Here is a 14,379-nt window from a genome sequence, read left to right on the forward strand (position 1 = left end):
CCCGCCCTCCCCCCTGGGCTCCGGAGCCCCCCCGGAGCCCGCCCCGCCCCCCACGCTCACGTCGGTCAGGGCCGCGTTGATGTAGTTGTTGGGGTCCCCGTCGGTGGAGATGAGGAAGGGCAGGCAGCGGTCAGGCGGCAGGACGTCCATGCTGCGGTTCTTGTCCCGGTTCCGGGGCAGCAGGGCGATGCTGCACTCTTCCACATCCAGGGGTGGTGTGACCGAGTTCAGCGTCTACACAGCATGCAAGGAGGAACAGGGTAGGGCTTGGTGGCTACAGACATCCCGTGTCTGCTGGGCCCCCTCACAACCGCGGCTGAAGGACACTGAGCTGGGTTATTAACCCCATTTTATGGACGGAGAACTGAGTCTGGACTCCAGGCTCCCTGCCTCCAGCCCGCGTGGGCTCTGAACAGCTCTGGAGACTCGAGTGTGCCTCCTGGCTCCCTGCACCACCTTAGACAGGCTGCCGTATCTCTCAGCACTACTTTCCTCAGCTGTAAAGTGGGATAATAATATGCCTGCCTCAGGGGGCTAGTGGGAAGATAAAGAGATAACGCCAAAGACCTAGCACAGCACCAGGCACACGCAAGGCTCCATACTGGAAGGCACAGTGAGGACCTTTACGAGCTGATCAGGTGCTTTCAAGAAGACAAGACTGGGGCGCCTGGGTGGCTCAGTCGGTGAAGTATCTGACTTTGGCTCAGGTCATGATCTCACAGCTCATGAGTCCAAGCCCCACGTCTGGCTCTGTGCTGACAGCTCAGAGCCTGGAGCCTGCTTCGGGTTCTGTGTCTCCCTCTCTCTCTGCCCTTCCCCACCCCTCAAAAATAACTAAATATTAAAAAAAAAAAGGCAGACAACCCTGGAATCCCCACGTCTTCCACAAGGCGGACCCCAGGGACCTGGCAGAGATGGTCAGCCCTGTCTGAACAAAACGCAAGTCCGAGGCACCCGTGGCTGCGGCAAGACTGGGGCCCCGGGTCATCTCCTCCACCTCATGCCTCATGCAGCCTGATCGACGGGGTCTCAGCTTCTTCCTCTTGTCCTTGGGGACCCCGAACAGGGAGCCCCAGTGTCTCATGATCCCCAGAGCCCAATAGGCAACACTCTTGGCCCCAAGAGTCACAGGCAGCACTTCCTGTGACACCAGTCGACACTGGCTCTACAGACAGCATCAGGTTTCCAGAAGGTGCCATCCCTGACTGAACCCTCACAGGAGCCTGCGGTGCAGAGGACATGGGGGCCTGGGGGGGACTCTGCCTGCCCACTGAGAACATGCCCACTGATGCCCCCCCCATCTCAGTCACGTGACGTGCTGAGAGTGGCTCCACCCCCATAACCATTCCTGGGCCCATCAATGTGTCCCTGGCCCTGGTGACAGGCTCAGGGAAGGCACAGGAGAGTCTGCTCTAGGACTTCTGTGGGGGCTGTTGGGAGTCCTTTTTCCGGTCTCCTGACACGAGCCTGGCACTGCTGGGGGCCAGGGTGCGGGTCTGAGAAGCCGAAAGCAAAGGAAAGCAGAACTAAAACTGGACAGAGACTAAGTTCTGGCATCATCATCTGAGCCCCTGGATCCAGCCATAACTGAAGCTGCACCATCTTCAGCCTCTTCAGTTACAAGAGTGATACAGTTGGATTTTTGTCACTTGCAACCAAAAGAAATCCTAATGAGTACAAACACTGCAAGGGCAATGTTGACTTTCTTTCCTGGATAAGAAAACCAAAACTCAGGGAAGTAATGTGAGTGTTCAAGGCCACTCACAGCTCTTAACCAAGCCAGGATCTGACCTCAGGTTTATTTGACTTCAAAGCACAGGCTCTCAACTGCTTGGATGTACCACCTCTTCCACCGTCTCTAAGTCCTTCCCAGTAACCCCACTCTGGTCCCTCTTTCTTGGCTCTCAATGACGCCTATGGCACTCAGGACTTCCCAATACACACACACACTCACACACATTCACAAATGACACCCACACTCCTATACACATGCTCATGCCCCACCTGGAACTCCTCCCGCAGCTGGGAGGAATTACTCTGAGGGTCAATGCGGATCATCTCCTTGTAGGTGGCCTTGAACTCGCTGACGGGGATAGTGGTCTCCCCACATAGGCAGGCCTCCAGGATTGCATCATGAATGAAGATGTACTGCTCCTGGAACAGGAAAAGAGAACATAAGGGAGCCAGAGCCTAGAGGTTTTGGGGTGATGGCAGGGGAAGCAAGCCCAGGGTTGAGGCAGGGGTGCTGGAGGCCAACCCCCTGTTACTACAGGTTGGACCAACACTGCCTGAAACAACCTTCATGGGGATGTTCGCTCCTCTCATATTCACCCCTGTAATAGCCCCGTGTTCTCACGGGGTGAGGGGTGAGGGCTGTCCTCACCTCTGAAGGTGAGGGCAGGGCAAACACAAGTGGATCTTGACTGTGGAACCTGACCTTGGCCCACTGCTGTGTGACCTCACCCAAATGAACACAGTGGGGCAGACTCTGGGAAGACCCTAAGAGGCAGGCAGGCCGGGTTCAGGGATCTCGGCCCTAAGAACACCCCTCTGACACACTCCACCAGCTCCGAGTTCCTCCGCGAGGGACCCAAGTCCTGGAGAGGGGAGGGGAGGAGGGCTGCGTCCCCCACCTCTGTCTGGATCATGTTGACGCGCCGGGAGCAGAGGGTCTTCACGCAGTTGTAAATGTCCACAACGCCCTCACACTCCGCCATGTCCAGCATCACATCCAGAACGATGTAGCAGCCTGTGCGGCCGGTGCCCGCACTGGGGAGAGAGCAGCCAGGGTCCCCGTCAGGGCCTGGTGAAGGAGCTCGGGACCAAGAAGAAGGGAAGAGGGGTTCTGGGGTACCTGGTCATGTCTACACCACACAGGGACTGGGGGACAGAGAGACACCCCACCTCACCAGCAAGGAGGAGCCAGGGAGGCAAATGCAGCAGGAGTCGTGGTGAAATGTGACACAAGACAGAGCTGGGGACTGGCCCCAGGAGGGGAGGAGGGGAAGGGTAGCAGCGTGGCTGGGAGGAGGACAAAGGTGATGCTCAGAGCTTAATCCAAGAATGTTCTTGCCTCCTGGGTACCCAGCAAAGCCCTCCACATCACATCACCTGTTCACATGCTCAACGGAGCCTCCCCAAGCCCTTCCCCAGATGTCATTCCTTTGAGCTCCGAGAGTAATTTGGGCATGCTCTTGTCAAACACTCTTCCTGCTACATGGCCATCATTTACGTGGCTGTCTCCCGGACCTGACCAGGAGCTCCTCGACAGCTGGGCTGGGTCAGACCCGCCTCGGGAATGCGCATGCTCAGAAAGAGCTGAGCTGAGCCGAGGGGCGCAGCGAGAAGACAAGAAAGACACTAAGCTTTCAAGCTCGAAGCAGTGCTATCATAGCATTGGCAAGAACACACAGTAGTGGGTCTCCCACCCACCCCTGTTGGGGGCTGCAATGAGTACCACCTCTTTCTACTAGAGCTGCACGTTTACACAGGCAGCAAGCCCACCCCTACAACTGTAGCCCCTAGAAATGCATGCCTGAGCCGGCCCAAACACATGCAGCAGAATGTCCTTAGTGGCTCTACTCATAATAGCTCAAAACTGGAAACAACCCAAACACCTATCAATAGCAGAATGGATAAACACATTGTGGATGAGTCACTCGGTAGAATGTGATGAAATATGGATGAATCTCACACACATAAGGTTCAGACACCAAAGCACGCACGCTGAATGATTCCGTTTATACGAAGTTCAAAGAACACAAAATGAATTTATGCTTTAGATGTCAGGATAGTGACTGAGCCGGGAGCCAGGAGGTGGGTACAGACTGGAAGGCGGCTCAAGGGGGCTTCTGGACGCTGTTAGTGTTCTAGTTCTTGAGCTGAGCAGGGCTGGTTATTTCACAGGTGTGTTCAATTTATAGAAATCGATAAAGGCATGGATACACTTATTATGTGTGCACTTTGCTTTAAGTATATTATACCTCGACAAAGTCTTATTTTAAAGAAGCCTGAAGACACCAAGCAGAAGTGGTAAGGGGGGGGCGGGGCAGGGAGGGACTGAGCCTGCCATGTGGCATTTGGGAAGCTGAGTGGGATCCAAGCAGAGGAGCCAGGATAGACACAGAGGCCAAGGACGTGTGGGCCAGTAGAATTGCTAAAACCACAGGGTTAGAGGCTAAGCTCCCCAGGAGGAGAGTGGGGGCTGGAACCAGACAGGGCGCTTAAGAGGCAAGAGGAAGATGTGCAGCCAGAGAGAACGCAGAGCAGAGGAAGGGCCACTGGGGTCACAGGAGCCAAGCAAGGCAGGATTTGGGACAGACAGGAGTGATGGCCAGGAGCTGCACAGGATGCGAAGGCCAAGCATGAGAAAAGCCCACAGGACTTGGAGAAGAGAAAGCAAAGCCCTTCCCAGCACCTAGGCCGAACCTAGCATGCAGGTGTGCTATGCACACATGCTGAATGGAAGCAGATAGAACTCAGCCTGCCTGGCGCCTCACCAATCCCCAGCCCCCCGTCTCCTGTGCCTTCTCAGCCTCTAGGCCCAGGGCCTCCGCAGGTCCTGGGAAGCACACGAGGGTGCCGACCTCAGAGCCAAAGCTCAAAGGGCCCGTGGGGGTCAGTCTCCCCTTCCCTCTGTCTCCAAGCAGGATGAACCCAAGCCTAGTCTCCCTCCGGGACCTTGAACAACACCACGCCCAGTCCCCTTCTGGGGATCCCAGTGCCTCACCTGCAGTGGATGACGACGGGCCCGGCGTCAGGTGGGGTGGAGGCCTTCACGCGCCGGATGAAGGCCAGCAGCCCTGTGGCGTGGTAGGGGACGCCGTGCTCCGGCCACGCTGTGAAGTGGAACTGGCGGACCTCATGCCGGGCAGAGTAGCCTCGCTGGGGAGACAGGCAGAGTCACTGCTCCCGTCAGTTAGACACCTGCCGGGTGAGCATCTCACCACAGGATCTCAATTAATCCCAATAATAAACGTGCGAGTGGGTATTCGTGACTCATCATACCAGCGAGAAAACCAGGGCCCAGAGAGCAGAAACTGCTTGTCCGACAAAAACGATACAGGAGCCGGGCCGGGGCCTGCCTGACGCCCAAACCTGTCTGCCAATCACCCGCCGCTGCCACCACGTTGCTGTGCAACCCAACGGGTCACTTTGACTCTCTGGCCTTAGTCTAAAGGGGGAAAGTGTGTCCCTTGAGAATTTACAGAGGATCAAATGGAATCACAGACAGGAGGACTCGGCCAGGCACTGGTCATGTGGCCTCATGACTGATGCAATGACTCCACCTCATTCTCTTTATTTGTACAATGGGACTAATGGAAACACCTCATTCCAGAGCTTTCCAGGGTTGAACCAACACGTGTCATGGTTCAACACGATGCTCAGTGCAGAGCGGGACCGACACCTGGCAGCTACTGTCATCATCTCCATCATCTGGAAGAGTCGCCAGTAAAGGGCAGTCCCCTTCCTGTTCTCCAACAGTCTCCCCACAATGCTCCCCTTCTTGTTCCCCAGCAATGCTCCCTGCAGTGCTCCCCGCTCTGTCCCCCAGCAATGCTCCCCGCAGTGCTCCTCTCTCTGTCCTCCAGCAATGCTCCCCATGGTGCTCTTCTTCCTGTCCTCCTGTAGTGCTCCCTGCAGTGCTCCCCAGTTACAGAGTGACTGCCTTGCTGAGGAAGACAGCGGAGCCCTCCTCACCCTCCTGCTTCTGCGCTGGGAGGTGGGGAGGCGGGCTCTGCCCCGCGCCTGGAGGCACCCTGGAAGGACCAGGTGACAGGAGACTCACCCGCTCCAGGGCAAAGGTGCGCACCACATACTCGGCCAGAGTCTCCGTCTTCACCAGCGTGATCTTGATGTCCCCGTACATGTCCGAGTCCTCCGGCCAGTACCGTGAGCATTTCACCTGGAGTCCCCACGGGCGGGATCAGCGAGCTCTTCGCTGCCCCCCCCGGCCCGCCTCACCCCCTCACCCCAAGGCCCTGCTTACCCTGCCCACCTCCACCAGCTTGGTGATCATGACAATGCTGGAACAGTGCTCCTGCCACACCATGCGCCAGAAGTCGTAGACCATCTCGGGCTTCGGCCCTGGGGCGCAGAGGGTGCCAGTCCCTGAGGCAAGGGGGCTCCACCCCGGGCCAGCACACCTGCTGCCCAGCACCACCACCCCAGCCAGGGGTCTCCTGAGCCCTAGTGAGGGCTTCGTGATCACCCCAGGCTCACACCACCCGGTGCCAACTCATGCCTGGAGGGCCCTGAGAGCATCAGGGAAGGCCTGGCTGGAGACTCCACCCATCCTGAGTGAAACCCAGGGGGCAGAGCTGGGGGGCTACATCCTCGGTCTCTGGCGCAAGTCTCCCAGAGGGATGGACAAGTAAATGATTGGCGGGGGTGGGGGAGGGTGGGGGAAGACAGCCAGAGGGACCTGGGCAGCCCCCGGACAAAAAAGCACAATCCACACTCGTCAGGACTGAGCCTGGCTACCCCTTCTGCAGGCACCACCTCAGAGACAGACAGATGGACGAGGGAGCTACAGACGCACTGAGCATATAGGGGAGACACAAAAACAAAGAGGGGCAGAGACTGGTGGCTGGATTCCAGAAGACCCCGCCAAACGGGGGCGCTCAGACAGGCAGAGAGACAGCAGGGAGGCAGATGGAGAGTCAAGCAGACCAGAGGAAGGCAGAAAGGCGGCAGAGCGCATTCAGCACACGGGGGCACACGGGGGCACACGGGGGCACACAGGCAGGGGTGCAGGTACCTTGAGTGGCTATGAAGTGATTGGACCGGTGGTAACCCTGGAACAGGAGAAGAAGGGGCGGTGAGACCCCAGGGAGCAGCACCACACTCCAGATCTCACCCCCTCTGCCCTCCTCTCCCGGAAGCGGCACACCCCCCCCACAGCCGACTGCCCGCCCTCTTCCCGAGACCCTCCAAAGTGCGGTGGCCCTGCCCCCGCAGCCCCCCAGCAAGGAGGGAAGAGCAGCTGGGACACCACGGTTTTGGGTCCAAACCCATCTCTGCCATGTGACACCACAGAGGACGTGACTCCTTTGTGGTCCTCAAAGGTCTCCCCACCCATAAACAGGGGATTAGCCACAATCAGCTTACAACACAGCTGTCTGGGTACAAATAAAGACCTGGGTACAAACTTGACCCTACCCAAGTTACCAGGGTGTCCCCAAAGCCCCTGAGGCCTAATCAACCCCAGACCCCAGGCTGGGTCTTATCAGTCAACCCAGCCCCCTCGGGGCAACCAGATGGGCAGTGCCCCTCCCCTCGACATGTCACCCAGAGCTTGGGGGACCCACAGACCCGGATAAGGGCTTCAGGCTGGAAGCAGATGGGCACGTGGGATACTCATGGCCCTCATGTAAAATGTATTTTAAATCTTTAAAATCAATAATAGTAATAATTTGGGGCACCTGGGTGGCTCAGTTGGTTGAGCGCCCGACTTCGGCTCAGGTCATGATCTCAGGGTTCGTGGGTTCGAGCCCCGCATCAGGCTCTGTGCTGACAGCTAGCTCAGAGCCTGGAGCCTGTTTCAGATTCTGTGTCTCCCTCTCTCTCTGATCCTCCCCTGCTCATGCTGTCTCTCTCTCTCTCTCAAAAATAAATAAAATATTAAAATAATAATAATAATAATAAGTTTTGCACCCTACTATGGTCACATACTGTGCTAAGCACTTTACCTACAGCATCTCCCACAAAAGAGAGGACACCTCATCCTCCACCCCCGGAGCCCTCAGGCCGCAAACAGAAGCCAGCCCCAACTCCCACCACGAAGTCACAGCCACCCAGGAGGACCTGCCCACACGTGACCCCCAGGGCATTCGTGCAGGCAACCTGGGAAGCAAAAAAGTACTGCAGCACAGATGGAACAGAGGACAATCAAGCTCGGCTGCTCGCCTCAAGTTCTCAGCCACAACCCAGTTTCCCTGCTACTCGGGTGCAGAGGGAGCCCTGGAGTCAGGCTACCAGGGTTCACATCCCAGCTCTACCGCTTGCTAGCCGTGCCACCCTCAGGCAAATCCCATCATTTCTCTATGCCTCGATTTTTACATCTACAAAATGGGAATCAGCGTTTCCCTCCTAGGCCTGTTGTGAGGAGTAAACAAAGTAACATATGTCAAGGGTCTGGCACCACAGCCAGCACACTCAGGACTTAATAGCAGCCGTTAGTGTAGCTGTTACTTTGAAGTTCAAAGAGTGTATCCCTGGAGATTCAAATAGTATGGATGTCCAGAATTCCTAGGGCAGATGGTTTATGACAGGGGTTAAAAAATCTGAGTTTGGGGGGAACCTGGGTAGGTCAGTCGGCTAAGCATCCAACTCTTGATTTTGGCTCAGGTCATAATCTCACAGTTCGTGAGTTCAAGCTCTGCATCAGGCTCCACACTGGAAGTTCAGAGCCTGCTTGGGATTCTCTCCCTCTCTCGCAAAATAAATAAACAAGAAAGAAAGAAAGAAGGAAAGAAGGAAAGAAGGAAAGAAAGAAAGAAAGAAAGAAAGAAAGAAAGAAAGAAAGAAAGAAAGAAAGAAAGAAAGCAAGAAAGCAAGAATCCGAGTCCGAGTATGGAGAGTCAAGTTGACCTGGGTTCCTAGCTCAGCTCTACAGAACAGCCATGTGACTCCGGGCACTAAAAGGGCACAGGAATCTCCCAGAGATCTTGTTAAAAGGGAGATTCCGATTCAGACAGTCTGGGGTGGGGCCCAGGACTGCTTTTCCAACCAGCTCCCAGGTGGTACCAATGCTGGATCTCAAAACACACTGGAGTAGCCAGACTCTCAGCCTGTGAGCATTCTGTTCCCTTCTGCGATATAGGGACAACGGTGAGACACCGCCCCCTGAGCTCCTGCTCTATACCTACACACCATGCCCAAAACACAGTTAAAGTTGCCAGTAGTGAAGAGCGCCCCAGAGCCACTCAGCCCTCACCAGTGGAACCTCTCTGGATATATACCAATTCCCCAGCCACTGCCTCTGCCTCGAGTCCTCGGCTGAGCTGCTGGGCACCTGGGGTCCAAGGAGAAGGCCCAGCAAAGGCACTGCCAGGGCTGGCCCCCCACCTCCAGCACTGGTCAAGCTGGGAACAGGCTACTCCGCCTTTTCCAGCTTGCCTGAGAATCTCGCATGAGAGCAAGCATCTCTTCCGATTCACCCATCTCTGCCCCTCCGGCGCCTGGCACAGTGCCAGCACCCAAGCTGGTCAGCAAACACAGTACACAGCTGAACGAGGTTTAAACAGATCATCTTAGCATCTGCACCTTAACTTATTCATCGCAGGTGTGCATTCCTGCACAATTATATGACATAGAGAACACTGCAGCACAAAGTGTCAAATGACCAGGTGTTCAACGGATCACCTTGAGCACACACCCACTTGAGAAACGAGCATCTGAGAGCACACTGGTCCTCACCCCTCTGGGCATCAGCATGACCTGGGCACCTACTCCTGGGGCACATACCCCTGCCTCCTGGAGCGTCTGGTTGGGTGGTGCTGGGGGACTGACCACTTGCATCATGGGCAAGCACCCCAAGGCGTCCCGAGCCCCCGCACAGGGAGACAACCACAGTCTAGTATGAGGGGGGGACGGCTCATGCTGGGCTTGAGGTCCAGCTCCATGTGGCCATGAGCAAGTCACTGAACTTTTCTAAGGCTCCATTTTTTCATCCACCAACTGCTGGTCCCTCCTCTCAGAGTATCACGAAGAGGAAATGAGGGGCCTGAGGTGCTGGCACTGAGCCCGGTGCCCAGCCAATGACACTCTCATTAACTGCCATGTGAGGATGTATTACTAAGTCTCCTGAGGGCACTGAAGAGTGACAACAAGGAACCAAAAGGGCAGGGCTATGTACTGTATGGAGATTCAGATACAAAGAAATGTACCTTGGGGCGCCTGGGTGGCTTAGTCGGAGGACCATCCGACTTCGGCTCAGGTCATGATCTCAAGGCTCATGAGTTCAAGCTCCCCATCAGGCTCTGTGCGGACAGCTCAGAGCCTGGAGCCTGCTTTCGATTCTGTGTCTCTGTCTCTCTCTGCCCCTCCCCCACTCATTCTCTCTCTCTCTCTCTCTCTCTCTCTCCCCCCCCCAAAAAAATAAATAAAAACATTAAAAAAGAAAGAATTGTATCTATATTCATCACCTCCTAATGGGGGCGCTAGGGCTAAGTATATCCACTGCATCTCATGGGCCTAATACTCCGTTTAAACTTGGGAACGTTACAAACTGTAAGCACACTCAAAATGGGGGGCAGGGGGCTGTCTGGGACCAGCTGCCAGTCCTCCAGCAGCTGTCACCGCAGGGAACTTTCACTTCATGTACACAGAGATGTGTATATTTCTGTATTGTCTGAAATATGATAATGAACTATATTTTTGCAATCTTAAAAAAAATAAGCAATATTTTTAAAAGATAAAAGGAGATAAAATAGAACGGTACCCACAAAATAACAAACAACCCCATCAGGTAATCAAATATTATTTTAAAAATAATAATATACATTTGACCCTTGAATAATACAGGAGTTAGGGGTGCTGACCCCCTCCACGCATAACTTTTGACTCCCCAAAAACTTTACTAATAGCCTAGTTGACTAGAAGCCTTACTGATAACATACACAGTCAAGTAACACATATTTTCGTATATGGTACTATATACTGTATTCTTAAGTAAGCTAGAAAAACGAAAATATTATTAGGAAAATCACAAGGAAGAGAAAATACATTTATAATACTGTATTGTATTTATTAAAAAAAAAAGTAAGAAAGTAGATCAGTGCAGTTCAGAGCTATGCTATTCAAGGGTCGAGTGTATATTAAAAACCAAATTAAAGGATCACTAGATGAATAGGATTTTTAAAAATATTCCTGGAAGACCCAGAAATGACCCAATTTTTAAAGACAGAATACCAAAACTGCACCCCCAAAATAAAAGATTCCAAGTAGGGCTAAACTGGCGGCAAGGTAGTTAGGGCTGAGTTTCAAGCAAACTGACTTGAAGGGATTTGAATACCCGAGAAACTAGTTTTAAGGGGACCAGCAGGACTTTCTTGCTTCCTTGAAGACGCTGTCCCCCAAACAGCAGAGATGGGGCACCCAGAGTGGCTCCCCCCGCCCACCCCTCCCGGGGCCCCTCAGAAGGTACGGCTAGGCAGACTCATCGGGCATGGGGGCCTGGGGGACAAAGGCGGCAGAAGGTGGTGGCTGGTGAATGGGGCCCGTGGAAGCACCCCAACACCGATGCCCCATGTCAGCGCAGTGGTGGGCGGGAAGGAATCGCTGACAACAGGGGTAGTGTCGAATCTGCAGCCCCGGGCGGCCCCTGGCCACGCTGCTGAAATGGACGGCTGGCGTTGGGCACACGAGTGGAGGGGAAGGACAGTAGAGACAGGGACGGAGAGAAAGACAGCCAGAGAGAGTCTGAGATACAGCTGGTGAGACAGACAGACAGGAAGAGGAGGAAGAGGAGGAGGAGACGGGGAGAGAGATACTTACTTCACGGTTAATCCGAATCTTAATGATTCCAGTGAGGGAACAGTACAAAGCAAAAGAGACAGATATTAGGCCAGAGGCAGATGGAGGTGGACGGAGCACAGGAGTGGCCAGGATGGGCGATGTGAGCAGGGGAGGCGGAGCAGAGATGGGGGCCGGGCTGGGCCCGAGAGCGGAAGTGGCGTGAGCCTGCGTCGGCCCAAGGGAAGCCACCTGGGACACTGAGGAGACCCCAGAAGAGGCTCCTGTCGCCTAAGTCTAAGAGGCTAGGCCCGGCCCGTACTCCAGTCAGGGGAGAGCATGGGAGGTGGGGGAGAAGGCAAGGAATTCTGGAAAACATGGCATATTTTTCTGCCCCCCCAGAGGTGAAGAAGAGGGAGAGGAGAGGTCTCCAGAGTCCCTGACTGTCCCCCCTCCCAGGTACACACCTTCCTCCCACTTCACTCCTGCTGCCCCCCACTCCCACCCTTTCATCGCCAGCCACCCAACGCCAGCTCAAGCCCCCACCTCCATGCAGCCTGCCATGGCTAACCCTGGCCCGACCACTAACTTGCTGTGTGACACTGGGAAGGTCATGCCCCTTTTCTGGCCTGTGCTTTCCCAGCTAATCTGAAGTTATTTCACTTATATATATGTGTTTCCAGGTCTCCCGCACTACAACCTACACATCCCAGGAGAGGAGGGACTCTGTCTACCCCGGTCACTGCTGCATGTCTGGGGCCCAGCACAATGCCTGGCACACAGCAGATGCTCAAAATATATCTGATAAGTGAAGAAACAATTTTCTCCCCAATTCGGCCTGCTGTCAGGGCAGGGGAGTCTGACCAGGGTCCCTGGGCCTTGTTCCCCCTCACCCTCATTCACCATCCAAACCCGGGCCTCCTAGCTGCCCGCCCTGGCCCCGGACCCTTCCTCTGGTCCAGCCAGACCCCGCTGTTGCACTGGATGGCAGGAGAGCCTCCTGGTTAGCAGCAGAGGCTCTGGAGACACAGGCTGAGATGGGGGGCCCTTTTTGCCCACGCCCTTGCTCTGTGACCTTGGGCAAGTAGCTCCCCGTCTCTGAGCCGGTCTCCTCACCTGTAATGTGAGGCCATGATGCTAACTACCTCACAGCATGATTGTAGAGATTATAGAAAACGACATCTTCGGTATAAAGTGCTTGGCACATAATACATGTTCGATAAACATGAGTTGTTACTCTTAAAGTACCACTCTGATCACAGAACACTTTCAGCAACTCCCTGGTACCCCAGGCAAAAAGCCAAACTCCTAAACCTGCCATCGGAGGCCTGCACAGTCCAGCCCCTGCCTACCTGCAGCCTTACTATGTGTCATGCGAACCCCACCTCTGAGCCTCTTGGCCTCTCACTGAGAGGCGGCTCCTTCCTCAGCCCCAGGCCTAGCTGTCTGCCCACATGTGTTCATTCTGCTTCCCTCAAGTCCCCCATCTGTCTGCCCTGTGGGGAGCTTTCCTGACGGCTTTGCTCTGCCCTCCCCTCCTCTGAGCTCCCTGGTGCTGACTGCAGGAGGTGGGGCAAACCCCCAAACATTCCCTGCCAGGTTTCCGGCCGCGCCCCCAGGCAGTGCGCCTGGATTGGGCAGGGCCAGGCCAGCCAGCAGGGATGACGGCGGCGAGGCACTCACGTCTATGTAGTTGGCGTTAACGTAGTCGGCATCCAGGCCTCCCAGCATCGGGGGCAGCTTCACTCGGTGCCGATCATCTGGAAACACAAAGCAGGTGGCCATGGGGTGGTGGGCTGGGGAGCGCAGAGCTGGGGAAATGAAGGAAGGCTTCCTGGAGGCCAGAGGTGTGGCACAGGCACAGGGGACCCAGAGGCTGAGGGCTGACCAGGACGCTCTTGGCACCAGAGGAGGCAGGCCAGGCCAGCGGTTAGAATCTGGGCCACGGTACCAAGGAGGCCCAAGGTCATGTGCTACTTAGACAAGTATTAGCTGTGTGACCTGGAGCAGGGGGCTTAACCCCCCAAGCCTCAGTTTCCTTATCTGTGAAGTGGGGGTTATAATATGCCCCATGTCACTGGATTATTAAGAGAAGTAAGTAAAATCATGGGTGTAATAATCAGCACATGGCCTGGCATGTGGGAGGCCCTCAATAAATGGTTCGCTCTGGCTGCTCTTGCCCTCCCTGCTCCCTCCCACCACCGCCCCAGACCCAGGCCCTTCCCAAGGACTCACAGGCAGGCACAGGTTCTGGCCGGCTGCCCTTGACTTTGTCTTTCTTCTTTGTGGCATCCCAGCCTTCAAAGAAACTCTGCCGGAAGGGAAAGTAAAGTGGTTGTCAATGGCGGGGGGTGGGGGGGGATCCTCCCCTTGTAAGACCCCATCCCCTCAACAGGATACTAATGGGACCACAGATAAGGGGCAGATTCAGGGTTCAACGTGGCACCTGAGATAAAGTCACTGCATATCCCTTTATCAGCAGGGGCCTAAGATCAAAACCAAAGGGAGGAAAGTGAGAAAATCAGAGGAAAAAGAGGGTCAGAGTCCACCGACACTTTAGAATGAGGATCAGGTTTAGGGTAAATCCAGGTTTGAGATGGGAAAAAGATAAAGGCGAAAGTCAAATCAAGATTAGAATAAGGTGGTGTCAGAGTCCAGATGGAGGGAAGATGCGATTCAAATTAGAGTTCAAATGGAATTCAGGATGAGTCCAGGTCAAAGGCAGACTGGGTGTTAGGTTAGAGGTCAGGGTCAGTATTGGTGGTCAGAGTCATATTAGATAAAGGTCATGATCAGGGTCTAGATGGAGACTAAGAGAAGATTCAAGGTCAGATTTCAAGTCAGGATTAGAATGAGTGTGAGAAACCAGGTCAGTCTGAGATTGGGAACAAGGGAAACAGAAAAAATTAGGTTGAGTTAGGG

The 14,379-nt window shown here is 54.8% G+C and overlaps 1 protein-coding gene across 3 annotated transcripts in view; it reads right to left on the minus strand.

Moving 5' to 3' along the window:
* The window catches only part of PTPRU (protein tyrosine phosphatase receptor type U), a 75,202-nt gene that overhangs the window by 6,233 nt on the left and 54,590 nt on the right, over positions 1–14,379 (minus strand). The window contains exons 17-26 of one of the 3 annotated variants that reach the window (XM_077775609.1): positions 13,693–13,768; positions 13,141–13,217; positions 11,500–11,517; positions 6,761–6,797; positions 5,990–6,087; positions 5,789–5,905; positions 4,730–4,884; positions 2,634–2,769; positions 2,005–2,154; positions 61–234 (exon numbers count right to left, since the gene is read on the minus strand). In XM_077775609.1, the coding sequence (XP_077631735.1) occupies positions 61–234; positions 2,005–2,154; positions 2,634–2,769; positions 4,730–4,884; positions 5,789–5,905; positions 5,990–6,087; positions 6,761–6,797; positions 11,500–11,517; positions 13,141–13,217; positions 13,693–13,768 (1,038 nt within the window). Of the gene's footprint in view, positions 1–60; positions 235–2,004; positions 2,155–2,633; positions 2,770–4,729; positions 4,885–5,788; positions 5,906–5,989; positions 6,088–6,760; positions 6,798–11,499; positions 11,518–13,140; positions 13,269–13,692; positions 13,769–14,379 lie in introns of all 3 variants that reach the window. The other 2 variants (XM_077775610.1, XM_077775608.1) reach the window with 2 other exon arrangements.

Source organism: Crocuta crocuta, unplaced genomic scaffold (assembly GCF_008692635.1).
Source record: "Crocuta crocuta isolate KB4526 unplaced genomic scaffold, BGI_CrCroc_1.0 scaffold127, whole genome shotgun sequence".
Lineage (NCBI taxonomy): Eukaryota > Metazoa > Chordata > Mammalia > Carnivora > Hyaenidae > Crocuta > Crocuta crocuta.